We start from the raw sequence: 20,308 nt of genomic DNA, 5'->3' as shown, positions 1-20,308 counted from the left end.
AGGTGAATGAATCCGCAGATGCAGAATGCCAGATAAGGAGGGCCGACTGTGTATTTATTGAGAAAAATCCACACATAAATGGACCCACCTAGTTCAGACCCAAGCGAACTGGACTGTTCTGTATTTTCCAAAATTTGTAAAAGGAGAGTTTTTTATGTTTAAACAAAGCAACATAAAGGAAATACAGACATGGTCCTTAATTCCTCACACTCACCTCTCCAATCATACCATTCCAGGTTCCATTGATTTTCTTCCCATGCTTGCCATTGGTAACCAGGTAAAGATCATAGGTGAACTTCACAGATTTAGAAATTTTCTTAAGGATGTCGATACAGAACCCCTTGCAGCATTTTTTGATGTAACCTGGCTCTTCATCCGTTTTATTTCTAACCATTAAAGAAGAAAAAAAACAAACAAACAAAAAATTATACAAAAGGCAAAACATTACCCTTGGCCATTAAAACTCCAACCACAAAGCAAATGTTCCACCCCCGCAACCCTCTGCCACAGACACACCCCTTCACAGCTCAGCACAATTTATATCAGGCCTGAGTGAGGAAATAAATCAGACCACAGAACTGCAATAATCTCATTATCTCATCACCCTGGACCACGTTTTCTTGTAATTTTTAGTGCACCTTTGAAGTATAAGACAGATCAGGAAAGTGCTCATTTCCTAAGGATTCAGTTGGATGCCTTTTCATACACAGAACCCAAATCTAGATACAGAAGAGTTACCAAAACCTTAAAGGCTTCTTGTTCTCCTTCCCACCCTCACCAGAAAGAAACATTCTCTGTATTTCTAAGAGTATAGATGAGTTTTATCTATTTCCAAAAATGTTTCTAAATCTCAAAATTTCCAGACATGCTGATCAAAGTAAACATATTTCAACACCAATATAACATTAAATCTCCATAAAGTTGAGGTCCTGGTCATTGGGACCAGGCAAGGCTCAAGAAACGATCACAGAGTCAACAGCAATTCTCCTGGTCATGATCTGGACAGGACCAGATGCCAGACCACAGGGCTGCCAGAAATTCCATCACTCAATAGTAACAAAATTCTGACATGGTGCCCAATTCATTCTATGCCAGGTGCTGACAGCTGGGTCAAATCTGACTGTCCCATGCCACCCAGAGCCACTGGGGAAGGTGCCGTACTCAGAGACTATGCGCTTTTGGCAGGGGACCGTGTTCCTCATGCAGGTTCCACTCAGAGGGTCCACACTTTCCACAATGACAAACGGGGCCTCCTCCAGCGTGACGATGCTCAGGTGGTCGTCCTCTTGCTCTTCTGTCTCAGGACACATTCGGGGCCACACGTAGTACTTCATCTGCAGGGACTTGTCTTTCCACTTCCCCACCTGCACCGGGATCAACAACAGACTCAGAAACCATTAGTGGAGACAGAGCAGCCTCTCCTGGTATCACCCGGGAAGCTGCTAAACCAAGGCCAAAGATGCTGGCTTTGTTCATATCAGAGACGAGAATGCTCTTTAAACCATATGCTCAGAATGAGACTACTGTGTCCAAATCGAAGAAAGGTAAGATAATCATTTACTCATCCACTTAGCGAACATTAAGGGGACCTACTATGTGCCAGACCCCTCAATAAGCCCTGTGGCTCCAAGAAACATTAATGCCCTTCAACAAGCTTACACTGAGTGACGGAGTCAGAAATGTAAACAGCACCCTGTGATAAGTGCTAAAACCAAAGCCTATCCTGAGTGCTGGGAGGATGCCAGGCTTTTCTGTTTTGAGTGCCTGTTGGTGTTTTCTACTTAACAGTAACAAGGAGCAGGACAGTGAAAGCAGCAAATAGCTTTGGAAAGGTCAACAGAATGACTGGAGCAAATGAGCCAGAAGGATGTGTTTTGGCTTGTAACGGAGGTCCAGTGGGAAGCCGTGTGGAGACGGGGTGGATCTGAATTGGGATAAAATGGTGAGTCAGGATGAAAGACTATGGACACAGCTTGGCTGGGGGAGGAAGTGTGGTCGAAGAGGTGATGGACATTACAGGTGAGCACAGATACACACCTGCTGGGCTGGGTGGGTGCTCTGGGGGTCATCCAATAGGTTTCTGTGAGCTGCCACCCGTGGCCACACAGGTTGTGCATCCCAGCTTCTCATATGCCAGTGTGAAAGGCAGGGGGTGCCCCCGGGGTCTTGCACCTGGTGGCCATGCTGCCAGTCATCCAGGGAAATGTGTGGGTTCCATTATTTTTTCAGGAGAGCCATTCATTCCTTGTTTTTATAATAGAACTTCCCTGCCTTGTTGGCGGGTTCTTGTTCTCGCTCTGCCACTGGGTTTATTAAAGAGGGAACACCTTTTCATTTTCTATAACCAAGCATCTTCAATTATCACACAGAATTAGGGATTGCAAGTTCCTGCGTTTTCTCCATCTATAATTTCCTCCATGCAGCAACGCAAATTAGTAGCACAAGTGAAGCACCAGGACTACAAAACTACTGAATTTATTAACTACGAAAACCAATAAGGAACAACAAGTGGGCAGGCTTTCAAAAATTTTCAAGCAAGGTGGCTACTAGTCCAAAATAAAAATTCACTCCTTTGTTTCTGCTTTTGTCTACACGTAAGGTTCTACCTAGTTCCTCTCCAGGTGCGGCTTATAGAGCCCCCTGATATGTCTGGCACATGCTGCCTACTTCCATGCCCAAATTAGGCCTGTTCAGCCACTGCCTTTGTTCTCTTGTGCCCCTATAACAAGGGCAGAGGCTCGGGAGCCTGGGCCCTCTGGTTTGGCCTTAACCCTGATGCTAGTTTTCTTCCAAGTACATGAGTTATATTTAAACTTCCGTGTTCAGAATTCAGCACGGAAGCAAACATTTGCTTTCCTTGATATGTATAGTCTCTCCGTACTGTTAGTCCTGATTTTGGTGCAAGTCTGTTTTTCTTCATAGTGTCATGACTACTCATATTGAAAACAAAAATATCCAAAGAGCTTTCCAGCCATGTGGACATGTTAATGTCTTCTGCCTGTGATTTGGGGGAGGTGGGGTTTGGGGAAGGGAAGAGCCAGCCCTGGGGCCCCTTGATGTTGGGTCATGGGCATCTCCATGCAGCCCTAGTTACCCTAATGGCCAAACTGATATTTTTTCCTTCATGTCTCATTATGTGAAAAAGGTTGGGAAGCCCTGATGTACCTATTTTAATTTGTTTACCACTATCACTTTCCCTAATAGTCTCTGATTGTTTTTCTTTTAAATCCAAACCTATTCTCTTCCATCTTTAAAGCTATGGGCCAGCAGCCTATTCTGGGATAACGGCAGGCAACTTCAAACCTCACATAAGGTCTCTTCTAGAGTCCATTGTGGACACTACTGCCAGATAGCTCTTCTTTTTCTTTTTTTTCTTTTCTTTTTTTTTTTTTTTTTTTTTTTTTGTCTTTTTGCCTTTTCTAGGGCCACTCCCGTGGCATATGGAGGTTCCCAGGCTAGGGGTCTAATCAGAGCTGTAGCTGCTGGCCTACACCAGAACCACAGCAACACAGGATCCAAGCTGTGTCTGCGAACCTACACCACAGCTCACGGCAACACCAGATCCTTAATCCACTGAGCAAGGCCAGGGATCGAACCTGCAACCTCATGGTTCCTAGTCGGATTCGTTAACCACCGAGTCACGACAGCAACTCCATAGATAGCTCTTCTTATAACATCATTTCATCATATAATCCCTATTCAAAAATGCCAACAACCTCCTACCACCCACAGGATAGTGCCCAAACTGCTCACCTAGATGGTCGTGCTTTGTGCATTGAGCCTAATCCACCTTGATACAGTTAACATCACTATTTTGAAACATGCATCCTTTGCCAAAGTTGGAAAAGGAAGTTTCTGATTTTGGAAGCTAATATAGGTTAATCAGGAACAGGTTTCAACAAGCTAGCTGCATCTTCTTTTCGGATAGCCTTACTATATCTGTGAAACAAACACACTACAGACATAGCAACTGGGCCAAGTCTTCTCATGAAACTTGTGAACAAGATGGAATATAATATAGATCCTTGTATACTTGATAGATTTGAAAGGAATTTAAAATCCACATAAAGAAAGAAAAAAAAGAGAGAGAGAATTTTTAGTGAATCGATGCCAGTGCAGAAAGAGGTCCCTAGTGCCATGGCAGGGGACTCTGTTCTTAGAAGTGGCCTGAATAGTGTTTCAGAAAACAAAACAGAAGCCATGCTCACAAAACTGCAGATAACACAAACTGGAAAGTATAGAAGATATACTGCATTGCAGACTCAAGCTTGGAAGCGGCATGAATTCATTGGAATAATGGACTGAACAAAATGGAATGAAATTCCACAGCATTTATACTTAATGTCTAGCATTTAGAGTTTTTTTTTTTTTTTTTAAAGCAACTGCATGGTATGAAAAAGGATGGTAGTCTACACTAGCTATTGCAACGACAAAGGGCATACGTACAGACTTACAGGGTCTTACACATGGTGCAAGGGGAGGGCATGGATGACCCCATCGCTACGCCACAGTTGGAAAGCAAGGTTCTGATCCTATAATTCTATGCTGAGCTGATTTTTCTTTATTATATCATTCTCATTTCCCCAGAAATAATCTGTTCACATGGTTTCCTTCTTCTGCTCGCTCATTCCCGTCTTCCTGTCGAGCTAGCTGGATCATATCCTTGCTTCACTTCAATGCAATCTGACCAACATCCACTGCACATCCCTTCTGTGCCAGGCACTAGGCTGTGTGCTAGAGGTAACGAGACCAGGTGACATCTACTGAGGGCTTAGTATGTGCAAGGCACCAAACCCATCCAGCAATCTCATGAATCCTCCCAGCAAGCTTGTGAGATGGAGGCTCTCTCTGTCTCATTGAACAGGTGAGAACAGAGGGGTCTGATGACATGCTCACAGGCTCAAGATAAGTGAGCATGTGTCTGGGTTTGAAGCTGAACAGTCTGGCTCCAGAGCCTGGGCTCCCACCCAGCACTGTGCATTGCTTCTCAGACTATGAAGGTATGAGACACGGTCCTCCAAGGATGTTCTCGTAGAGAAAGACACTGTCTACTGACAATCCTATCAAGCCAGGCTTTGGCAATTCCTCTAGTCAAAGGTATAAAAAATTACTCTGGGATTCAGAGTAGAAGTGATTGTTTCTGAGAGTTGGACTAAAGCTTGACCATGACCCTTACTTAAGCCGGGCCTTGAAACCTAAGAGATGGCTCAGTAGGTGAAGAGTGGTTTATCTGCTGAGGCATCAGCAGGAACAATGCTATGGAGTTCTGCAGCTGCTCAACGGAGAGACGGAGGATGGTCCTCCACAGCCGGAAGGTGTGATGTGTGTCGGGAGAGCTGGTCTAGCTTGGTCCTCTTGGGGGCCAAGTGGATTGTACTCATCTCTTCTTAGCCCATTGTTCAATGGCCTCAGGTTCGTAGTTTGAAACTGGCCATGGGCACCATAAGGTTAGGGCTTCCTCTGCCCACCCTGCTCCCGGTTGTTAAACATTCACCAGCTCACCACTGCCCAGTGTAACCACATCACTCTTATTTCATGCTATTCACTACCTTACTGCACTTGAGGTGTTGTGTCTCCTAAACTAAATTTTGAATGTGTCCCTAACTATTTCTGTGATGGCAGACCAATTTCTATAATTCTCTGAGCCTCAGTTTCCACATCTGTAAAATGGGAGGGGGGGTGACTTCTAAGGTACAAAATCTCACTATCCTTGGATCTCTTTAGGACAGAGGCACCCTTCTACGTCGCCATCCCATTTATAAAAAAGTGTTAGTGGTTATTTCCTGAAGGGAGGGAAGTGAGTATCAGATCTGCTTGTACAAAAGTTTATTGTCTTAAAGTCTTCATTCTTTTTAAAAAATTGCTTCTTCAAGGATGACTACAGTGAGAAGGAGAGTTAACAAGTTCCTTCAGGACTCAAAGGAGAAACAGGTTTGGAAAAACACGAAACACAACTCTGCTATAATGCCAGTACACGGGGTTCAAGTTAAAGAATGTGTTTAGTTGCCACGAATTAGTCGATTCAACTCCTTTGTGAAGCAAGACAGTTAGAAACAAGTAAACAACTAAAATGAAAGAAAATCAGGACTATTTATGTAGAAGAATGAGGTCTGTTTCAAGCAGTTCTTCTTTTAAGGGGGAGAAAGTATGGTGAAAATATTATAAATTTAAAAGTTTGTAATAGTAAATAGAGAAAGAGAAGCCTGAGATTTTGACAGAAAAAATCTTGAATTCTCTTCTAGAATGTCTGAACCAGCATGAGTATATAATATTGGAAATGCGGAAGAGGAGGAGGAAATGAGGTTAACGGGAAATATTTCAGAGAAAATCCAGTGAGAAAAACTGAATGAAAAATTGATAGTCAAGAGTAAAATATGTTCCGGAAAAAAGAAGAACCTTAAGAAATAATGAAGAAAATGTCTGTAAAGCGCTCTGAATTCCTCAGAGGGAAGCACTCAGCAAACATCATCTCCACAAGCCCATTTAACAACAGCATCTGTCTCTACAAAGTGCAGTTCCCTGGCACACTAACATTTCAGAAGATCTCTTGAGAGCTGAAATCATCTTTCTCAGGAGAAAAAAAAAAATCTCTGATTAGTTTCCTCAGGAAAATATGGAGTCATTTTTAGGGTTTCTGGTTGGGGCTCTCGATACATGTGGAGCAGGATTTCTCCTCAGAAGGGAATCTACCTCACCAACACACAGCGTGTTATTCTAGGAGCCTTCCCTTCAGAAAATGCTGGAACCAATCTGTAGTGATGTTAGGCGGCAAAGTCTTCCTTCAGCTGAAAGGTTTCCTCCACTCCCAGCAGTGACATCGGCACCCGTCGGCCCCCTGGGACCCACAGGGACTGTCCTGTTTCTGGAGGCCCCTGAGTCTGTCTCTTTGGGGAAGTGTCATTGTGGGGGCCGGGGGGGAGAGGCTTGGGCAGGGCATGGAGGCCATGAAGGCTGCTGCAATCCCTGCACAGAGACCAGAGGACATGGCTCTCCCTAGGAGACCTCTCTCATCTGCACCCAAAGTCATTTCTCAAGATCTTGGAAGAAAAGCACTTATGAGAACCTCTTCAGGAGTTATTTTCCCCAAACCAAAGCTTTTTGTTTCTTGCTGGAGATGACATCTGCATCTAACATAAATGCTTGCTGCTTTTATGAAGCCCTCAGCTGACCGTTAAAATGCAAGATTGAAAACTACATGTCATTTCCCTGAGCAAGCGGAAGGGACGGGCAAAATCTCCACCAGGCAGCCCCAATCTGCACTCCGTCTGGTCCCGGCATGGTGTCAGTCCGGCAGCTCTCCCGGGTCGTGTGTGGGGGCTGCCCCTGGGCTCCAGAACAGAAATCTCAGGACAGCAAGTCACTCCCATTGCTCCTCCCCCGAAGCTATCGTCTTAGCTCTGAAGATTTTTGAAGGTTAAGTGTCTGATAACACTTCATTCTGCTCAGTCTTTACATTTCTGTATCCATCCCTCTTCTCCATTCCTTGTAACCAAATGAACATTCTGGTGCATGGCCATCCATTTTCTGTATCCATACAAAATACATATACCTACATATGAGGAAAGAATACGGGTGCGTACGTATGTATGTATTTTTCCAAAACCGGATCATAGTACACATGTCTCTGCAACTTGCTTTTCCCACTTCGTGATACATTGTGGGCTTTCTTCCAAGTCAATAGATGGCAGGCCTAAGTCTTTTTAAGAGCTGCATAGTAGTTCTCCAATAATGAATGGGTCTCGATTTATTCAGTTATACCCCTATGGATAAACATTTAGGAGGTTTCCCCCAAATTTATCCATACACACAATATACCTCTTGGTATTTCCAAAGCATCAATTCCCAGGAATGAAAGAGTAGAATGAATGGATGTGTATGTTTTCAAATGTTCTCCATGTTGCCAGAATACTTTACAGCAGATGGAGAGCAACTGAAATTCCCATCAACTAAGCAAAGAGGGTGCCCTGCTCACATTCTTACCAGCACTGCTTTGTTAACCACTACTCAAAGTCCACCGGTCTAAGGAATGAAGGACATACCTAATTGCTCTAATTTTCCTCTCCTTGCCTTGTGGTGAGCCAGAGCACCCCTTGTATGTCTGTGAGCCATTCCGATTTTCCTCTTACCCTCTACTCATATCCTTTACCCATTTTCTATTGAGTTGTTTGTTTTTCTTATCTATTCCTAGGGAGCTCCTGGTGTAGTATGATAGTAACTCTTTATCTCTCAGATGTGCTTGAAATATTCTTCTACGTGAAGATTCGTCTTCTGTTCTTGATATTTTTTATGCACAAAATTTTACTTTTAGTTTTTTCTTTCAAAGTAAAATATGTCTTTTTATACAGAACGTTTCGTTTCCTATCCTTATAAAAAAAAAAAAAGGATCTACCCCTCTCTCCCAGTGTTCTTTTTTTACTAGTGTTTGAAAGTGTTATTTGCAATACTAAATTAAACATAGAGCTAGGAATAAACATTATAAAAACAAGATTATAGAACAAAATGTATATGTTATAAAACTTAACAATGGAAAATAAAGTAGTATGTACTCAAAGTCAGGGAATGGAAAGAGGCATGAAAATACACATTCATTTTAGGTGTGTCTCTAGAATTTAATCTAAAAGTCTTTTTGTCTTAATAGCTAAATTTTGCTCATTTAAATTAATTAATATGATGTATTTGGCTTTGTTTCTGTAATATTTTAGTCTTTACTCTTTCTCACTTATATTTTTAAGTACAGCTGATTTACAATATCATGTTAGTTTCAAGGGTACAGCAAAGTGATTCAGTTGTATTTTTTTAAGATTATATTCCATTAAAAGTTATTATAAGATATTGGAGTTGCTGTCGTGGCTCAGTGGTTAATGAATCTGACTAGGAACCATGAGGTTGCAGGTTTGATCCCTGGCCTTGCTCAGCGGGTTAAGGATCCGGCGTTGCCATGAGCTGTGGTGTAGGTTGCAGACGCGGCTTGGATCCTGTGTTGCTGTGGCTCTGGCGTAGGCCAGCGGCTGCAGCTCCGGTTGGACCCCTAGCCTGGGAACCTCCATATGCCGTGGGAGTGGCCCAAGAAATGGCAAAAAGACAAAATAAACAAATAAATAAATGAAAGTTATTATAAGATGTTGACTATCAACTCCCTGTGCTATACAGTCAGTCCTTGTTGCTGATCTATTTCACACATAGTAGTTTGTGCTAATCCCAAATTCATAATCTGTCCTTCCTCCCCTCCCCCTTGGTAACCATGCTTGTTTCCTATGTCTGCTCACAGTGTTCTCTGTTCTTGCTTTCTGCACGGAGCTTTTTCTCTACTGTGTGTGGCACACACGGAGCTTTGCTTTCTGAGCTGCACACAATCTTTCCTCCATCAGCCCCTTCCACATTCTTCAATACTCTGCATCCTCTGTCACCCTTCTCAGGCCTCAGCACCACCATGATGCTGTCCCGGGTTACCCCCGCCCAGAGAAATAGCTCTGTTTTTGTGGGTCAACCGCTCCCATTGGCTATTACATTAAAATGTTAGCTCTAGCTTGATGCACAAATTCCCATCCCTGAATGTGTCTTTAAGCCCTGGAGGGCGGAGAGTATATTCTTTACCTCTTTCTGTCCCCTGTACTGGCTTGAACAAGTGTGTCCTTGGTAAATTATGGACTGATGTCCCAGGGCGGGGGGTTGGGGCGGGAAGGATACTCAGACCCTCCAGGAAGCCTCTGCTAGACAGCACTCCAGTGCTCTTCCGTGGAGAGGCTGGAGGAGGTGAGGGCGGTCCCATGTCCTGCCTCTCCCAACTCTAGATTTTAGTTGCCCCGGACAGACTCAGTTCCACGTGGAAGGCTGGATGCACCATGGCTTGATCTGCTGCACTCCTTCCCCTAATCACGTGCATACTCAGTGATGTCTAGATCTGCAAAGCTAGCGTTTTGAAAAATGTGTTAAAAGATAATTTACATATTCAAATTTGATCCATGACTGCCTTGACCTTTTACTGCTGTGACACTTAATCAAGCTGGGAACTGGCGGCTCTGGGAGCCCCCACCCCCCAAGGGAGGCCTATCTCGCCACTCTTCCCTGGTACCACTGTGGGTCTCCTGGTGACGCTGAGACATCAGTCGTCATCTCAGACCTCAGCTGCTATTCCAGGCTGGCCTCTGCCTCTCAGAGAGAGCCCAGGGCTGCCTGGGGGCTGTGCCGATCCACTGCTGCTGCTGCTGGTCACCACCCTCTGCAGGGTCCCTCTTCTCCCCTGCTCCTCCCTCCACTGCTCCTGCTCTGGAGAAAGTGGAGAGCTAGAGTGGAAGATGGGGTCAGGAATGGAAGGTGCTCATGCCCTTGGCACCAGAGAGCAGTCATGGTCATTTCAGATAACAGCGCAAACAGAGATGTGATGATATTAGAGTCATTGTGGTTGTTCTGAGTCAGGCTTTGTGCCAGAGCTTCACCAGGAGTTATGGCATTCCATTGTCACGAACTGCCCAAAAGGAAGATATTGCTAGGCCTGCAATATAGCAAAAAACACCTGAGGCTCACGGAGGGTCCAGGATGTTATGCCCAATCTGTTCAACTCTAGAGGCTCATGTTTCTTGCGTTGTGCCACACTGCCAGAAGAATATTCCTGACCTGTCTTTATTCCTTCCCTTCTGTGATCTGAGTCTGTCTCAGCTCTGCAGCCTCCCACCCTCATCTCAGCCTCCCAGAAACTGTGACTGATGGTTATGTCTAAAGGCGTCATGGCAAGTGTCAACCGAAGTCCTGGGGAGGGGGTGAACAAGCAGGATGGTGGCAGGTGGCAGTAGGAGAGTAGGAGGCAGGGCACAGACAAGCTGTGCGACCTTTGATGAGTTATGTCATCTCTGTGTCTGGCACACGATAGTTTGATGCAAGTAGTATTTGCTATTTTTTTCTCCTTCTTCTCCCCCTCTTTGCTGTTACTATTACTCTTACTACTGACAACATCAAGGCAGTGCCTCAACGTGCCTACTTTCCTCCCCAAAGCATGGTTTCCCCCTTGTAAGTGGCACGGGCAAAATATGGAACCAACTCCAACTTCTCAAACTCTTAACTCGAGATCTGTTTCAAAATGTCAGAGTAAACTCCAGGCAATCCTTCCAGTTTCGTGCAGCATTTTCATTCAGGTGCAAATAAAAAACAGAAATCACCAGAGTAAAGTTGCTATGACCTTTCTAAATTTACAAAGGCTTTGAACCCAAAGAGTGCCATCGACCTCCTCTCCTATAAGCCCCTCCTGGGCACAAGATGGATATTTTAGAAAGTGAAGTAATTCTTTTTGGTCAGAGCATATTGTAAATAGTTTAAGCATGTTAAATAGGCTCAAAGAGGCTGAAAGATTTGACTTGTTTTCCTGAAGCATCTGATGCCTTCCTGGGCCAAGAGTTTGAAACCTCCCCAGTCCAACTCCTGATCCTTGGACAGCAATTCTCAGTCCATCCCAGACTTAGAGGAACTCAGCTACTGAGAGCTGAGCTCCACCTTCTCCTCTGATTCTCCTTTTCCCAAAAAGGCCACTCTTCTTGAACATCGGAACGGAGTCCTGAACTGTCCCCTGGGACATGAGGGACCAGGAAGAGTCTTGTCCCACCTCTTCTGAATCAACTTCTTCCCAAATTACGAGGCTCTAGACCTGTGTGCAACATGCCCACGGCTTTGGCTGCTCCAGAGCCCAGGCCAGCAGGGATGCTGAGGAACAGACCAATGGATGTGGGGAGTGTTACGACCTGCTTCAGGGGACTGGGCTACAGGTTTTGGTCATGGATGCTGCTCATCAGCAGCTTCCCATCTCGTTGTTACCTCTATCTTTGGATGACAAGCTGGGAGGGTAGAGCAAAATGCACAAGGTCTGACCATTCTGAATGAGACCTCCTGGGTTTAAGAACTGTCTTGGCAAGGTCTATGTCATATGTATGTATGAATGTATGCATGCATACATGCATGTGGGTATGTGTGCATTCATTCATTCATTCATTCCCTCCAATACTTCATTCTTCTTTTTCTTTCCTTTTAGGGCTGTACCTATGGCAAATGGAAGTTCCCAGCCTAGGGGCTGAATTAGAGGGGCAGCTGCAGGCCTACACCATGGCCGCAGTAACACCAGATCTGAGCTACATCTGCAACCTGCACCAAAGCTTGTGGCAACACTGGACCCCTAACCCACTGAGCAAGGCCATGGATTGAATGCATCCCTCTGGATACTGATCGGGTTCTTAACCCACTGAGCCACAATGGGAACTTCACCACCACTTCATTCTAATTTGTCATCCTAGTTAAATGCGTGGGCTTTGAAGTCAGAAAGGCCTAATTTGAGGCCTGGCTTTGGTTCTGTGTGACTTAGGATGAGCTACCTAGCCTTTTAAATCCTGTTGTGGACACTTACTATTTTGTCTTCCAACCCACCATCCTCTGCCTGACCCCCTCTAACTCACTCTCCCCTGGCCCATTTCCTTAGCTCAGTCTCTCCTTTGGGGAACTGCCCCTTCCTCAATTACAACCACATGGTCCTTTGAGAGTTGCCATGGTATTCTTTCTCCCAGTCCATCCTCTGACCCAGCTAAAGCTAAGGGGTGGGTACTGGACTGCTTGAGTCCAATCCTTGGGATTTTTGGCTTTATGAACAAAGAATATTAAGTCAGTCTTTCCCCAGTAGCATAAGCCATAATATGTAAAAATCAGAAGATGCAGGCTGCCATGTTTTATACCCTAGGAGAAAATTGGCCAATGGAAAAAGAAGAGAAGGAAGTCACTGGCCAGAGGAAAGTATATACCAGTGAGGGAGTGAGCAAGACACACAACACTGTTGGCTTTCAGGGGACTCAGCCACACTCCTGTCATGGGTTCAGGTGAGACAATCTAGTGTCCTTCTAATAAATCTGCCTTTTGCTTAAGCTCATTCAAATTGGTTGTTTATTCTTTATAATCAAAACAGTCCTCATAATGCACTGTTTATCTCATCTATAAATGGCAATAGATAACTATAACTCTCTTCATGGGGTTTTGATGAAAATTAAATGAAATAATGTATCTGAAATGCTTTGCGAAATGTGGAGAGCACTGAGTAAATGATGCTGGTGGTGGTGGCTGGTGTTTATTGCCAACATGCTGTGAACATCTCAGGGGGCAGGAAGTAGGTTGCGTCACCAGTGACAGGGAGATCCCACTGCCATTCCTAAATAAGCACCCTCTGCGTGAGACCAATGAGCAGCAGGAGGCCTCCTTTCCAGTTCTCAGGTTCCTGGGTGTAGGCAGGGCCAATCAGCTAATTATTGCTGTCAAGTCCCACAGTGACTTGTGACTGCGCCCCTACCAGGGCCCTTGAGGAAGGACTTGAGGGCATTACTCAAACAATCACAGGGTCTCCACTTGTAGCCAGTCTCACTTGGCAGATTCTTCGCTATCTTTTATCCACTGGTCTACATGCTACACTGCTGCCAGGTCCAGTTATTTCCATTCCTTCCATCACTCTTTCTACTCTCCTTGGACGCCTCTCACAAGTCCTCTTCCAGGATGAAGAGCTCATAACCAGAAGTTTTCCATAGATCTACAGAAGCCTCTATGGAGGTTTCAAAAGCCAAGCAAGTGGTAGAGACGACACTTGAATCCAGGCATCCGAACACCAGGGCCTTTGCTTTTTGTCACTCCTCTAGACTGCCTCGAGTATTGGCTAAGGCCCATAAGAACCATATCAGGCATGTAGTAACGATGCTCAGTGAATGGGTACTGATCCAGAATAGCCCACTTGTTCTGTTCTCCTTCGGCAGCCCTACCTGCCTTGGGCCTGTCATGGCATTAGACGTCCTGGAGGTCCAGAGCACAGCAGGATGAAAGACACCAAGTGGAAGCCGCACCATCATCCAGAAGGCACCGAGTCATCCTTTGGGGGAGAGCTCTGGAAGCCAGAGATGATTATGCTGCTCTTCAAACAATGCTTACTGAACCGATCCCAGCTTGCTCTGCCCTTGGCCTCCTGATGAGTTTCATCACAACCTCCATCATGAGCCTCCTCTGAATTGTATATGTATTTACCGTTTAAAGACAAGGTTATTTGAAAATATGCAAGGTTCTACCCATAAATTTTAGACGCATGAGGCTAGCACCTCTATCATGCACACCTCAGGACATTAAGAAAAATGATGCAGATTGTCGCACCATGAGTAAACCAACCAAATGAAGGAAATCGGGTTCTCATGCAAGTTTGCAGGAGCGAGAAAATATGGCCAGGCCGACAGCAAGACCTTATCAGGTGTGACTGTGGAGACCTGTCTTCAGCACCGCGGCTGCTCAGGCAAAAAAGCCAAAGAGAAAGTAATGGGAGGGATTCTGCAAGAGGAACATACTGCATAAGTATAATGACAATGTTTTCCAGGCCACAAATCTGAATGTAAACTCTGATGATTATGAATGTGTTTTCAGGGACAATGAAGCAGCAGAGTGGAGAGTGTGATCATTCTGGAAATCCAAGGCATAAGGTTCTGAATATATATGAAAAGAAACAAGGCACCAATGTTGCAAAGGCACATAAAAATAACTGAGGCAATAAGGGAGCACAAATAGAAGCGGTCAAAGTCATTGAAAATGTCTTAAACTTTAAAGAGACTAGACCACAGAGAAAAGAAAAAAAATCACGAAGATGTGGGCCCAATAAGGTTCCTTGTAGAATTCATAGAACAGGCTATGAGGAAGAGAATTAAACCCTAATTAGAACACTCTAAGACTGTCCAGGGCCTACCACCTCTTCTTAGCCAGAGAAGGTCCATTTTGTGGACAAGCATATTGGTTAAGCATGTAGAAAACTGTTTTTCCAAGATATTCTGGACTATGGTATCCCAAGCAAGGCTATCCAAAGTCATTCCTTTTCTTTCTTCCTCCCTTCTTTCCTCCCTCCCTCCTTCCTTCCTTCCTTCCTCTCTCTCTCTCTTTCTTTCAGGCTACACCTACAGTACATGGAAGTTCCCAGGCTAGGGGTCAAATTGGAGCTGCAGGTGCAGGCCTACACCACAGCCATGGCAATGAGGGATCTGAGCCACATCTGTGACCCACGCTGCAATGCATAACCACCAAGCCTCAATTGGAGCTCTGAGTCATTCCTTTTCTCATGGAAATGCCTTCCCCTGGCTTTGCAGGGTAGGAATTACAGAAAGGATCTCACTCTGGCCTCCGTTCTCAGGTGTTGTTTTTTTTTTTTTTGTTTTTTTTTTTGTCTTTTTTTGCCATTTCTTGGGCCGCTCCCGTGGCATATGGAGGTTCCCAGGCTAGGGGTCTAATCGGAGCTGTAGCTGCCGGCCTACGCCAGAGCCACAGCAACGCGGGATCCGAGCCACGTCTGCAACCTACACCACAGCTCATGACAACGCCAGATCGTTAACCCACTGAGCAAGGCCAGGGATCGAACCCGCAACCTCATGGTTCCCGGTTGGATTCGTTAACCATTGCGCCACGACGGGAACTCCCGTTCTCAGGTATTCTGTCTCTTGCCTGGATTTCTGGATTACTCCCTGCTGGTCTCCCCATACAGTCTTATTTTCCTCCAGTTCATCCTCTTCTGGGCTGCCGGAGGGGTTTCTTACAATGCAGATCTGACCCCATCGTCCTCTCTTCTCAGAGTTTCCTCATTCAGCTTCAGGAAATTATCCAACCTCCCTGGAGGAGTGCACATTTGTTCCCCACACTCTCCTATTCTCTTTTCCATTCCTACCCACCCTCCTTCCCTCTCTCTTTCTCTCTCTCTGTATTTCTTGCCTTCCTGCTTTCCTTTGGGCTTATCTCTTCCAGATTCCTAGCCTTTAACTCTGATAATAACACACTTCACTCCTTCTTACCTAATGCCTTCACCTATGGTCTAATTCTCTATCTTAAACTCTTTCTCCTCTGGATAAAAGCCATTCAGCCTTTAGGATTCAGCTCATATGGAATCAAGAAGCCCTTTCTCACTGCACCTCCAGGCTAGGGGTTAGGCGTCCTTCTGCAATACTCCCCACATATTGTGTGCAAATCTCAATCACTGAACTTGCCACGGGTTACTATATTCAACTGCTTCTGTGTCTGTCTGCTCCAGTAGACTATGAGTTCCTCAATGGCAGAGACTGAATCTTATTTCTTTGTCCCCAAATGCCTGGAATAGGGAATAGTACCACAGTGGACTCTCAGTAAGTCTACTGGACAAATGAATGAATGAGATTTCAAAAGAAGAACCTACTCGTGGCAGCTAATAAAGGCTAATGGCAATTCTGATAACACTCACTGATGTTTACTGAGCATTTACTACATGTCAGGGACCATGTTAAGTAATGCACATGCATTATTAAATTTAATTCTCAGTATAGTATTATGAGGTAGATATCACTTTTATAGCCATTTACGGTAGGTTATTACATGGGTGGTATCCAATGAATCACACGTCTCAATAGCCATGCCCTATGACTTGTTTTGGCCAAAGGAACAGCAAAAATTGTGACACGGGTAGAGACTCGATGAGTGATAGTACAAAGGGCCTTGTCTGCTTGGAGTGTTGCTGACAACTCTGACAAAACTTGGGCCAGCCTTCTTGAGGACAAGTGCACATGTAGAATGAGGTCCAGCTGACAGCCAGCATCCACAGCTGGGCCTCTGAGTGAGGTCATCTTGGATTACCCACCCCCAGCTGAGCCCCCAGATGAGTGACCCCCTGGGAGAACACCCCAAGAACCACCCAGCTTATCCCAACTCAAACTCTCTCAAAGAATGAAGAGTCATAAAATGGTAGTTGTTTCACTACGTTTGGGGCTGGCTGTTCCTGTTCCGTAGCAGAGGTTCACTGAAATATATCACCTTGGAAAAAGGCAAAACCAATGAAGAAGACAAGAAGCAAGCAGCAAGACAAACAGAGATAGAATTAAAAGACAAAATAACACAACGTTCTTTAGAGTTCTTCAATATAAATAAGTACAGTGCTGACGTAAGTCCTTCTTAATTGTACTGTTGAAAGAGCGCTAAACATAGAGTTGGAAACCCTGGATTTCAGACCCAGCCCTACCCCCAAAAAGCCCTGTGACTGTGACAAATCACTTAACCTCTCAGAGTCTGAGGTTTTTTTTTTTTTTTTGGTTTTTAGGACCGCACCAGTGGCAGATAGAGGTTCCCAGGCTAGGGGTCTAATTGGAGCTACAGCTGCCAACCTACACCACAGCTCTGAGCCGCATCAGCGACCTACACCACAGCTCACGGCAACGCCGGCTCCTTAACCCACCGAATGATGCCAGGGATCAACCAGCAACCTCACGGTTCCTAATCATTTCTGCTGCGTCACCACGGGAACTCCCTGAGTTTCTTTATCAGCACAGTGGGGAGGTATGTATTAATGTCTGTATCCACGTGTGTTCCACTTTTGTTCTTTTTGTTTTTTCTTTTTATGGCCACACCTGTGGCATATGGAAGTTCCCCAGGCTAGAGGTCAAATGGGAGCTGCAGCTGAGGCCTATGCCACCGCCACAGCAACACCAGATCCAAGCCACCCATGTGACCTATGCTGCAGCTCGTGGCCATGCTGGATCCTTAATCCATCGAGTAAGGCCAGGGGTCAAACCTGCATCCTCACGGACACTACATCAGGTTCTTAACCCACTGAGCCACAATGGGAACTCCTTCTACTTCTAATCTCTCGGGGCTGGTAGAAGAATCTGCTGTACATAACAAACTGTCCAGATAAGTATTAATGGTAGTGAAATTAGTTAATAATTGTGGTTCACAACAATTACTGAGTTTACCAACGAATCAATAAAAGCAGGTAAGACAGTGAGGGAAATTCAGAAGTTAAACTGTCATCAGGTTTCCAGGTATCAAAGAATGTTTCCCTAATAGGTATTTCAACACTTTTAGTATCAGTGGCATCTTATCATTTTCTTGTATACGGTGCTCTTGGGATAGCTTGCATAACTTTCCCCCCATCGCCAGTGTTTATAATCTAGTTTCATATCATCCACTGAAGGTCAGAAAAGGTTAGCTGGTCTCGAAGCAAGAGCACTCAGCCAGGAGTGTGGGCACTTGGTCAGGCTCTGCCTCTAACCAGCTCTGGGACCCTGTCCCTTAATCTTCCTGAGCCTAATTCTCTATCTGTAAAATATGAGGGGGACAACATTTACCAACACTCTCCCACAGGGGTTCAAGAGCGACAACTATGACAATGTACTTGGAAAGACCCTGAAACTGCCTATTCCCTGCACAAAGTCAAGGTAGGATCCAAGAGAAAATACCTGATGTTTAGAGGTACTTAATTATTTAGAGGTATTTATACAGATGATATGCCAGACACTGGGCTAAGCAGTAGGTTTTGGAGGGAAAAAACAGGGAAACTGACATTTTTGAGATGAGAGGTAATTTGCCTGCGGTCACATAATTAATAAATGGCTGAACTGGATTCAAATCCTTATTTGCCTCTCTCCAAAGCCTGGGCTTCTTCTATAGTCTGGGCAGCCTCCAAATGGAAACTCCTTAGCCCTGCAGGAAAGCAAAATTATTGGCCAGGTTGTTCACCATTAAATGGGGTCACCAGCTTGTGGCTAAAGAAACAGATGATGAAAAAAGTGCTGGGGGAGAAAAAGGCCTGTTTACAAACACAGCCTAATTAATTAGTCAACTCAGATGAGGCAGAGAAGGCGGGTTTCCAGATGCCTGACATGGAGGATTAATTAGCAGAGAGGCACCAGTGCTTGGCCTTGGATTCCTGTCCAGAGCACGTGGTGGGATTAAATGACTAAACTGCCTCAGTGCCCCTCACCTAACTTAACTAAGCCATTTGGCTGGGGGGTGGGGGGGGGAAGCCGCCTTGTTGAGAACGACAACTGAATTGAAAAGCCTCCACCAACACTTGAAGTGCAGTCCAGAGAAAAAAATAGCTCCTGGTGTTTCCAGCTCAAGTGACAAAGGGTCAGAATACAAGTAAAGTGACGTTATGTTATACCCCACTAGTGCTTGAGAATTCCAGATATGTACCTACTAAAGTAAATAAAATGCAAACACACTAATTCCTACCAGGCAAATCCACCACCTTCACTGCCATTGTCTTCATGGATGCAATGGAAGGGTGTTTGGGAAAAGCCAAAGCACCCAGACCACTGCCTCCATTTTTCTACTTCATGTTGTTTATTTAAAGGATAAAGGATTATTTTGGAAAGAGAGTTATTGTACTCCCAAGTTACAGTAAATATAAGCCATCCCTTAATATGCTCTGATATCCTTGGGGTATTGGTTCCAGGACCACCCCTCCCTGACAGATACCAAAACCCAGGGAGGCTGGGATGCTCAAGTCCCTTAGATAAAGTAGCATACAACAATTGGTGCCCATATCCTCGAGTATGGAGAGCCAACCATATATGTGAAATCTGCTGGGACCACAACAAAATGGGATTGGACACGCCTAAGCGAATAAAGAATACGGAGTCAATGTTAAATAAAAAATATGCTGTTCCAGCTCTCTTGTGACTTATGGATCAAGGTCACTTTCCAGGAACGGTCCCTTCTCTGCTTCCACAGGTGACATTTCCTAGGGGTTCTAAAAGCACTCTGATTCGTTGTTTATCTTTTTAATCAGTGAATTTCCACATATTCGGCAGTTGTTTGGGACCTGTCCTCTGCCTAATTAAGCAGAGGAAGTTAATGAGGTATGAAGTGACTTTGTGCCACATAGGAGCTAGAATACAAAGTGCACAGGGAGAAGCAGGTGAGGATCAGGGCAAAGAGTCAAGTGAGGTTTGAGGTTTGGGTCTGGGCAGAGGATGGCGGGACAGAGAGACTGGGCAAGACTCCACAGGAGGAGGGTGGACTCTTAGGTCTGGAAGAGATCTAGAGATTTCGACCAGGCTGTGTATTAGAATCACCTGTAAAGCCATTAAAATGCTGATTCCTGGGCCCTGCTCCCCCAACCAATTATAGTGGAATGTAGTCTAAACAACTACATTATTAAAAACCTCCCCCAGGTGACTCTCCTGGGCTGCAGGATTGAGGACCACTCAACGATGGTGACCTCTTCACTTGACTAAAGGGGAAAGGAGGTGACACATATGGGGACGCAAACGAGAGCCAGCAGGGACCAACAGTGTTGGGTGACATTTCACTGAGTTGCCCCCATGGCTTCGCGCTCCACCCACAGCTGCAATCTGGCTTGACGGGAGAGGGATTTCCCATTGCCAGGGGTCCTTCCTCTTGGCAGGCTGTTGCACGTGGGCACCTTTGTAGATTTCTTCTTTAACATGGAGTGAGGCTGAGGGGATTTAGACCAGTGATGTTCAAAGTGTGCTCCCCACACCAGCAGCATCAGCATCACTTGGGG

The 20,308-nt window shown here is 45.1% G+C and overlaps 1 protein-coding gene across 7 annotated transcripts in view; it reads right to left on the bottom strand.

Moving 5' to 3' along the window:
* GRIN2B (glutamate ionotropic receptor NMDA type subunit 2B) overlaps nt 1-20,308 on the bottom strand; it is a 470,874-nt gene that overhangs the window by 78,813 nt on the left and 371,753 nt on the right. For all 7 annotated transcript variants that reach the window (XM_021092316.1, XM_021092318.1, XM_021092315.1 and 4 more), the window contains 2 exons: nt 1,162-1,364; nt 215-386 (listed from right to left, as the gene is read on the bottom strand). In XM_021092316.1, coding sequence (XP_020947975.1) covers nt 215-386; nt 1,162-1,364 — 375 coding nt within the window. The remainder of the gene's footprint in view (nt 1-214; nt 387-1,161; nt 1,365-20,308) is intronic.

The sequence above is a fragment of the Sus scrofa genome, chromosome 5, assembly GCF_000003025.6.
Source record: "Sus scrofa isolate TJ Tabasco breed Duroc chromosome 5, Sscrofa11.1, whole genome shotgun sequence".
NCBI classification, from domain to species: domain Eukaryota; kingdom Metazoa; phylum Chordata; class Mammalia; order Artiodactyla; family Suidae; genus Sus; species Sus scrofa.
The sequence above is the reverse complement of the archived record's forward strand: the minus strand, read 5'-3'. Positions and strand labels throughout refer to the sequence as shown.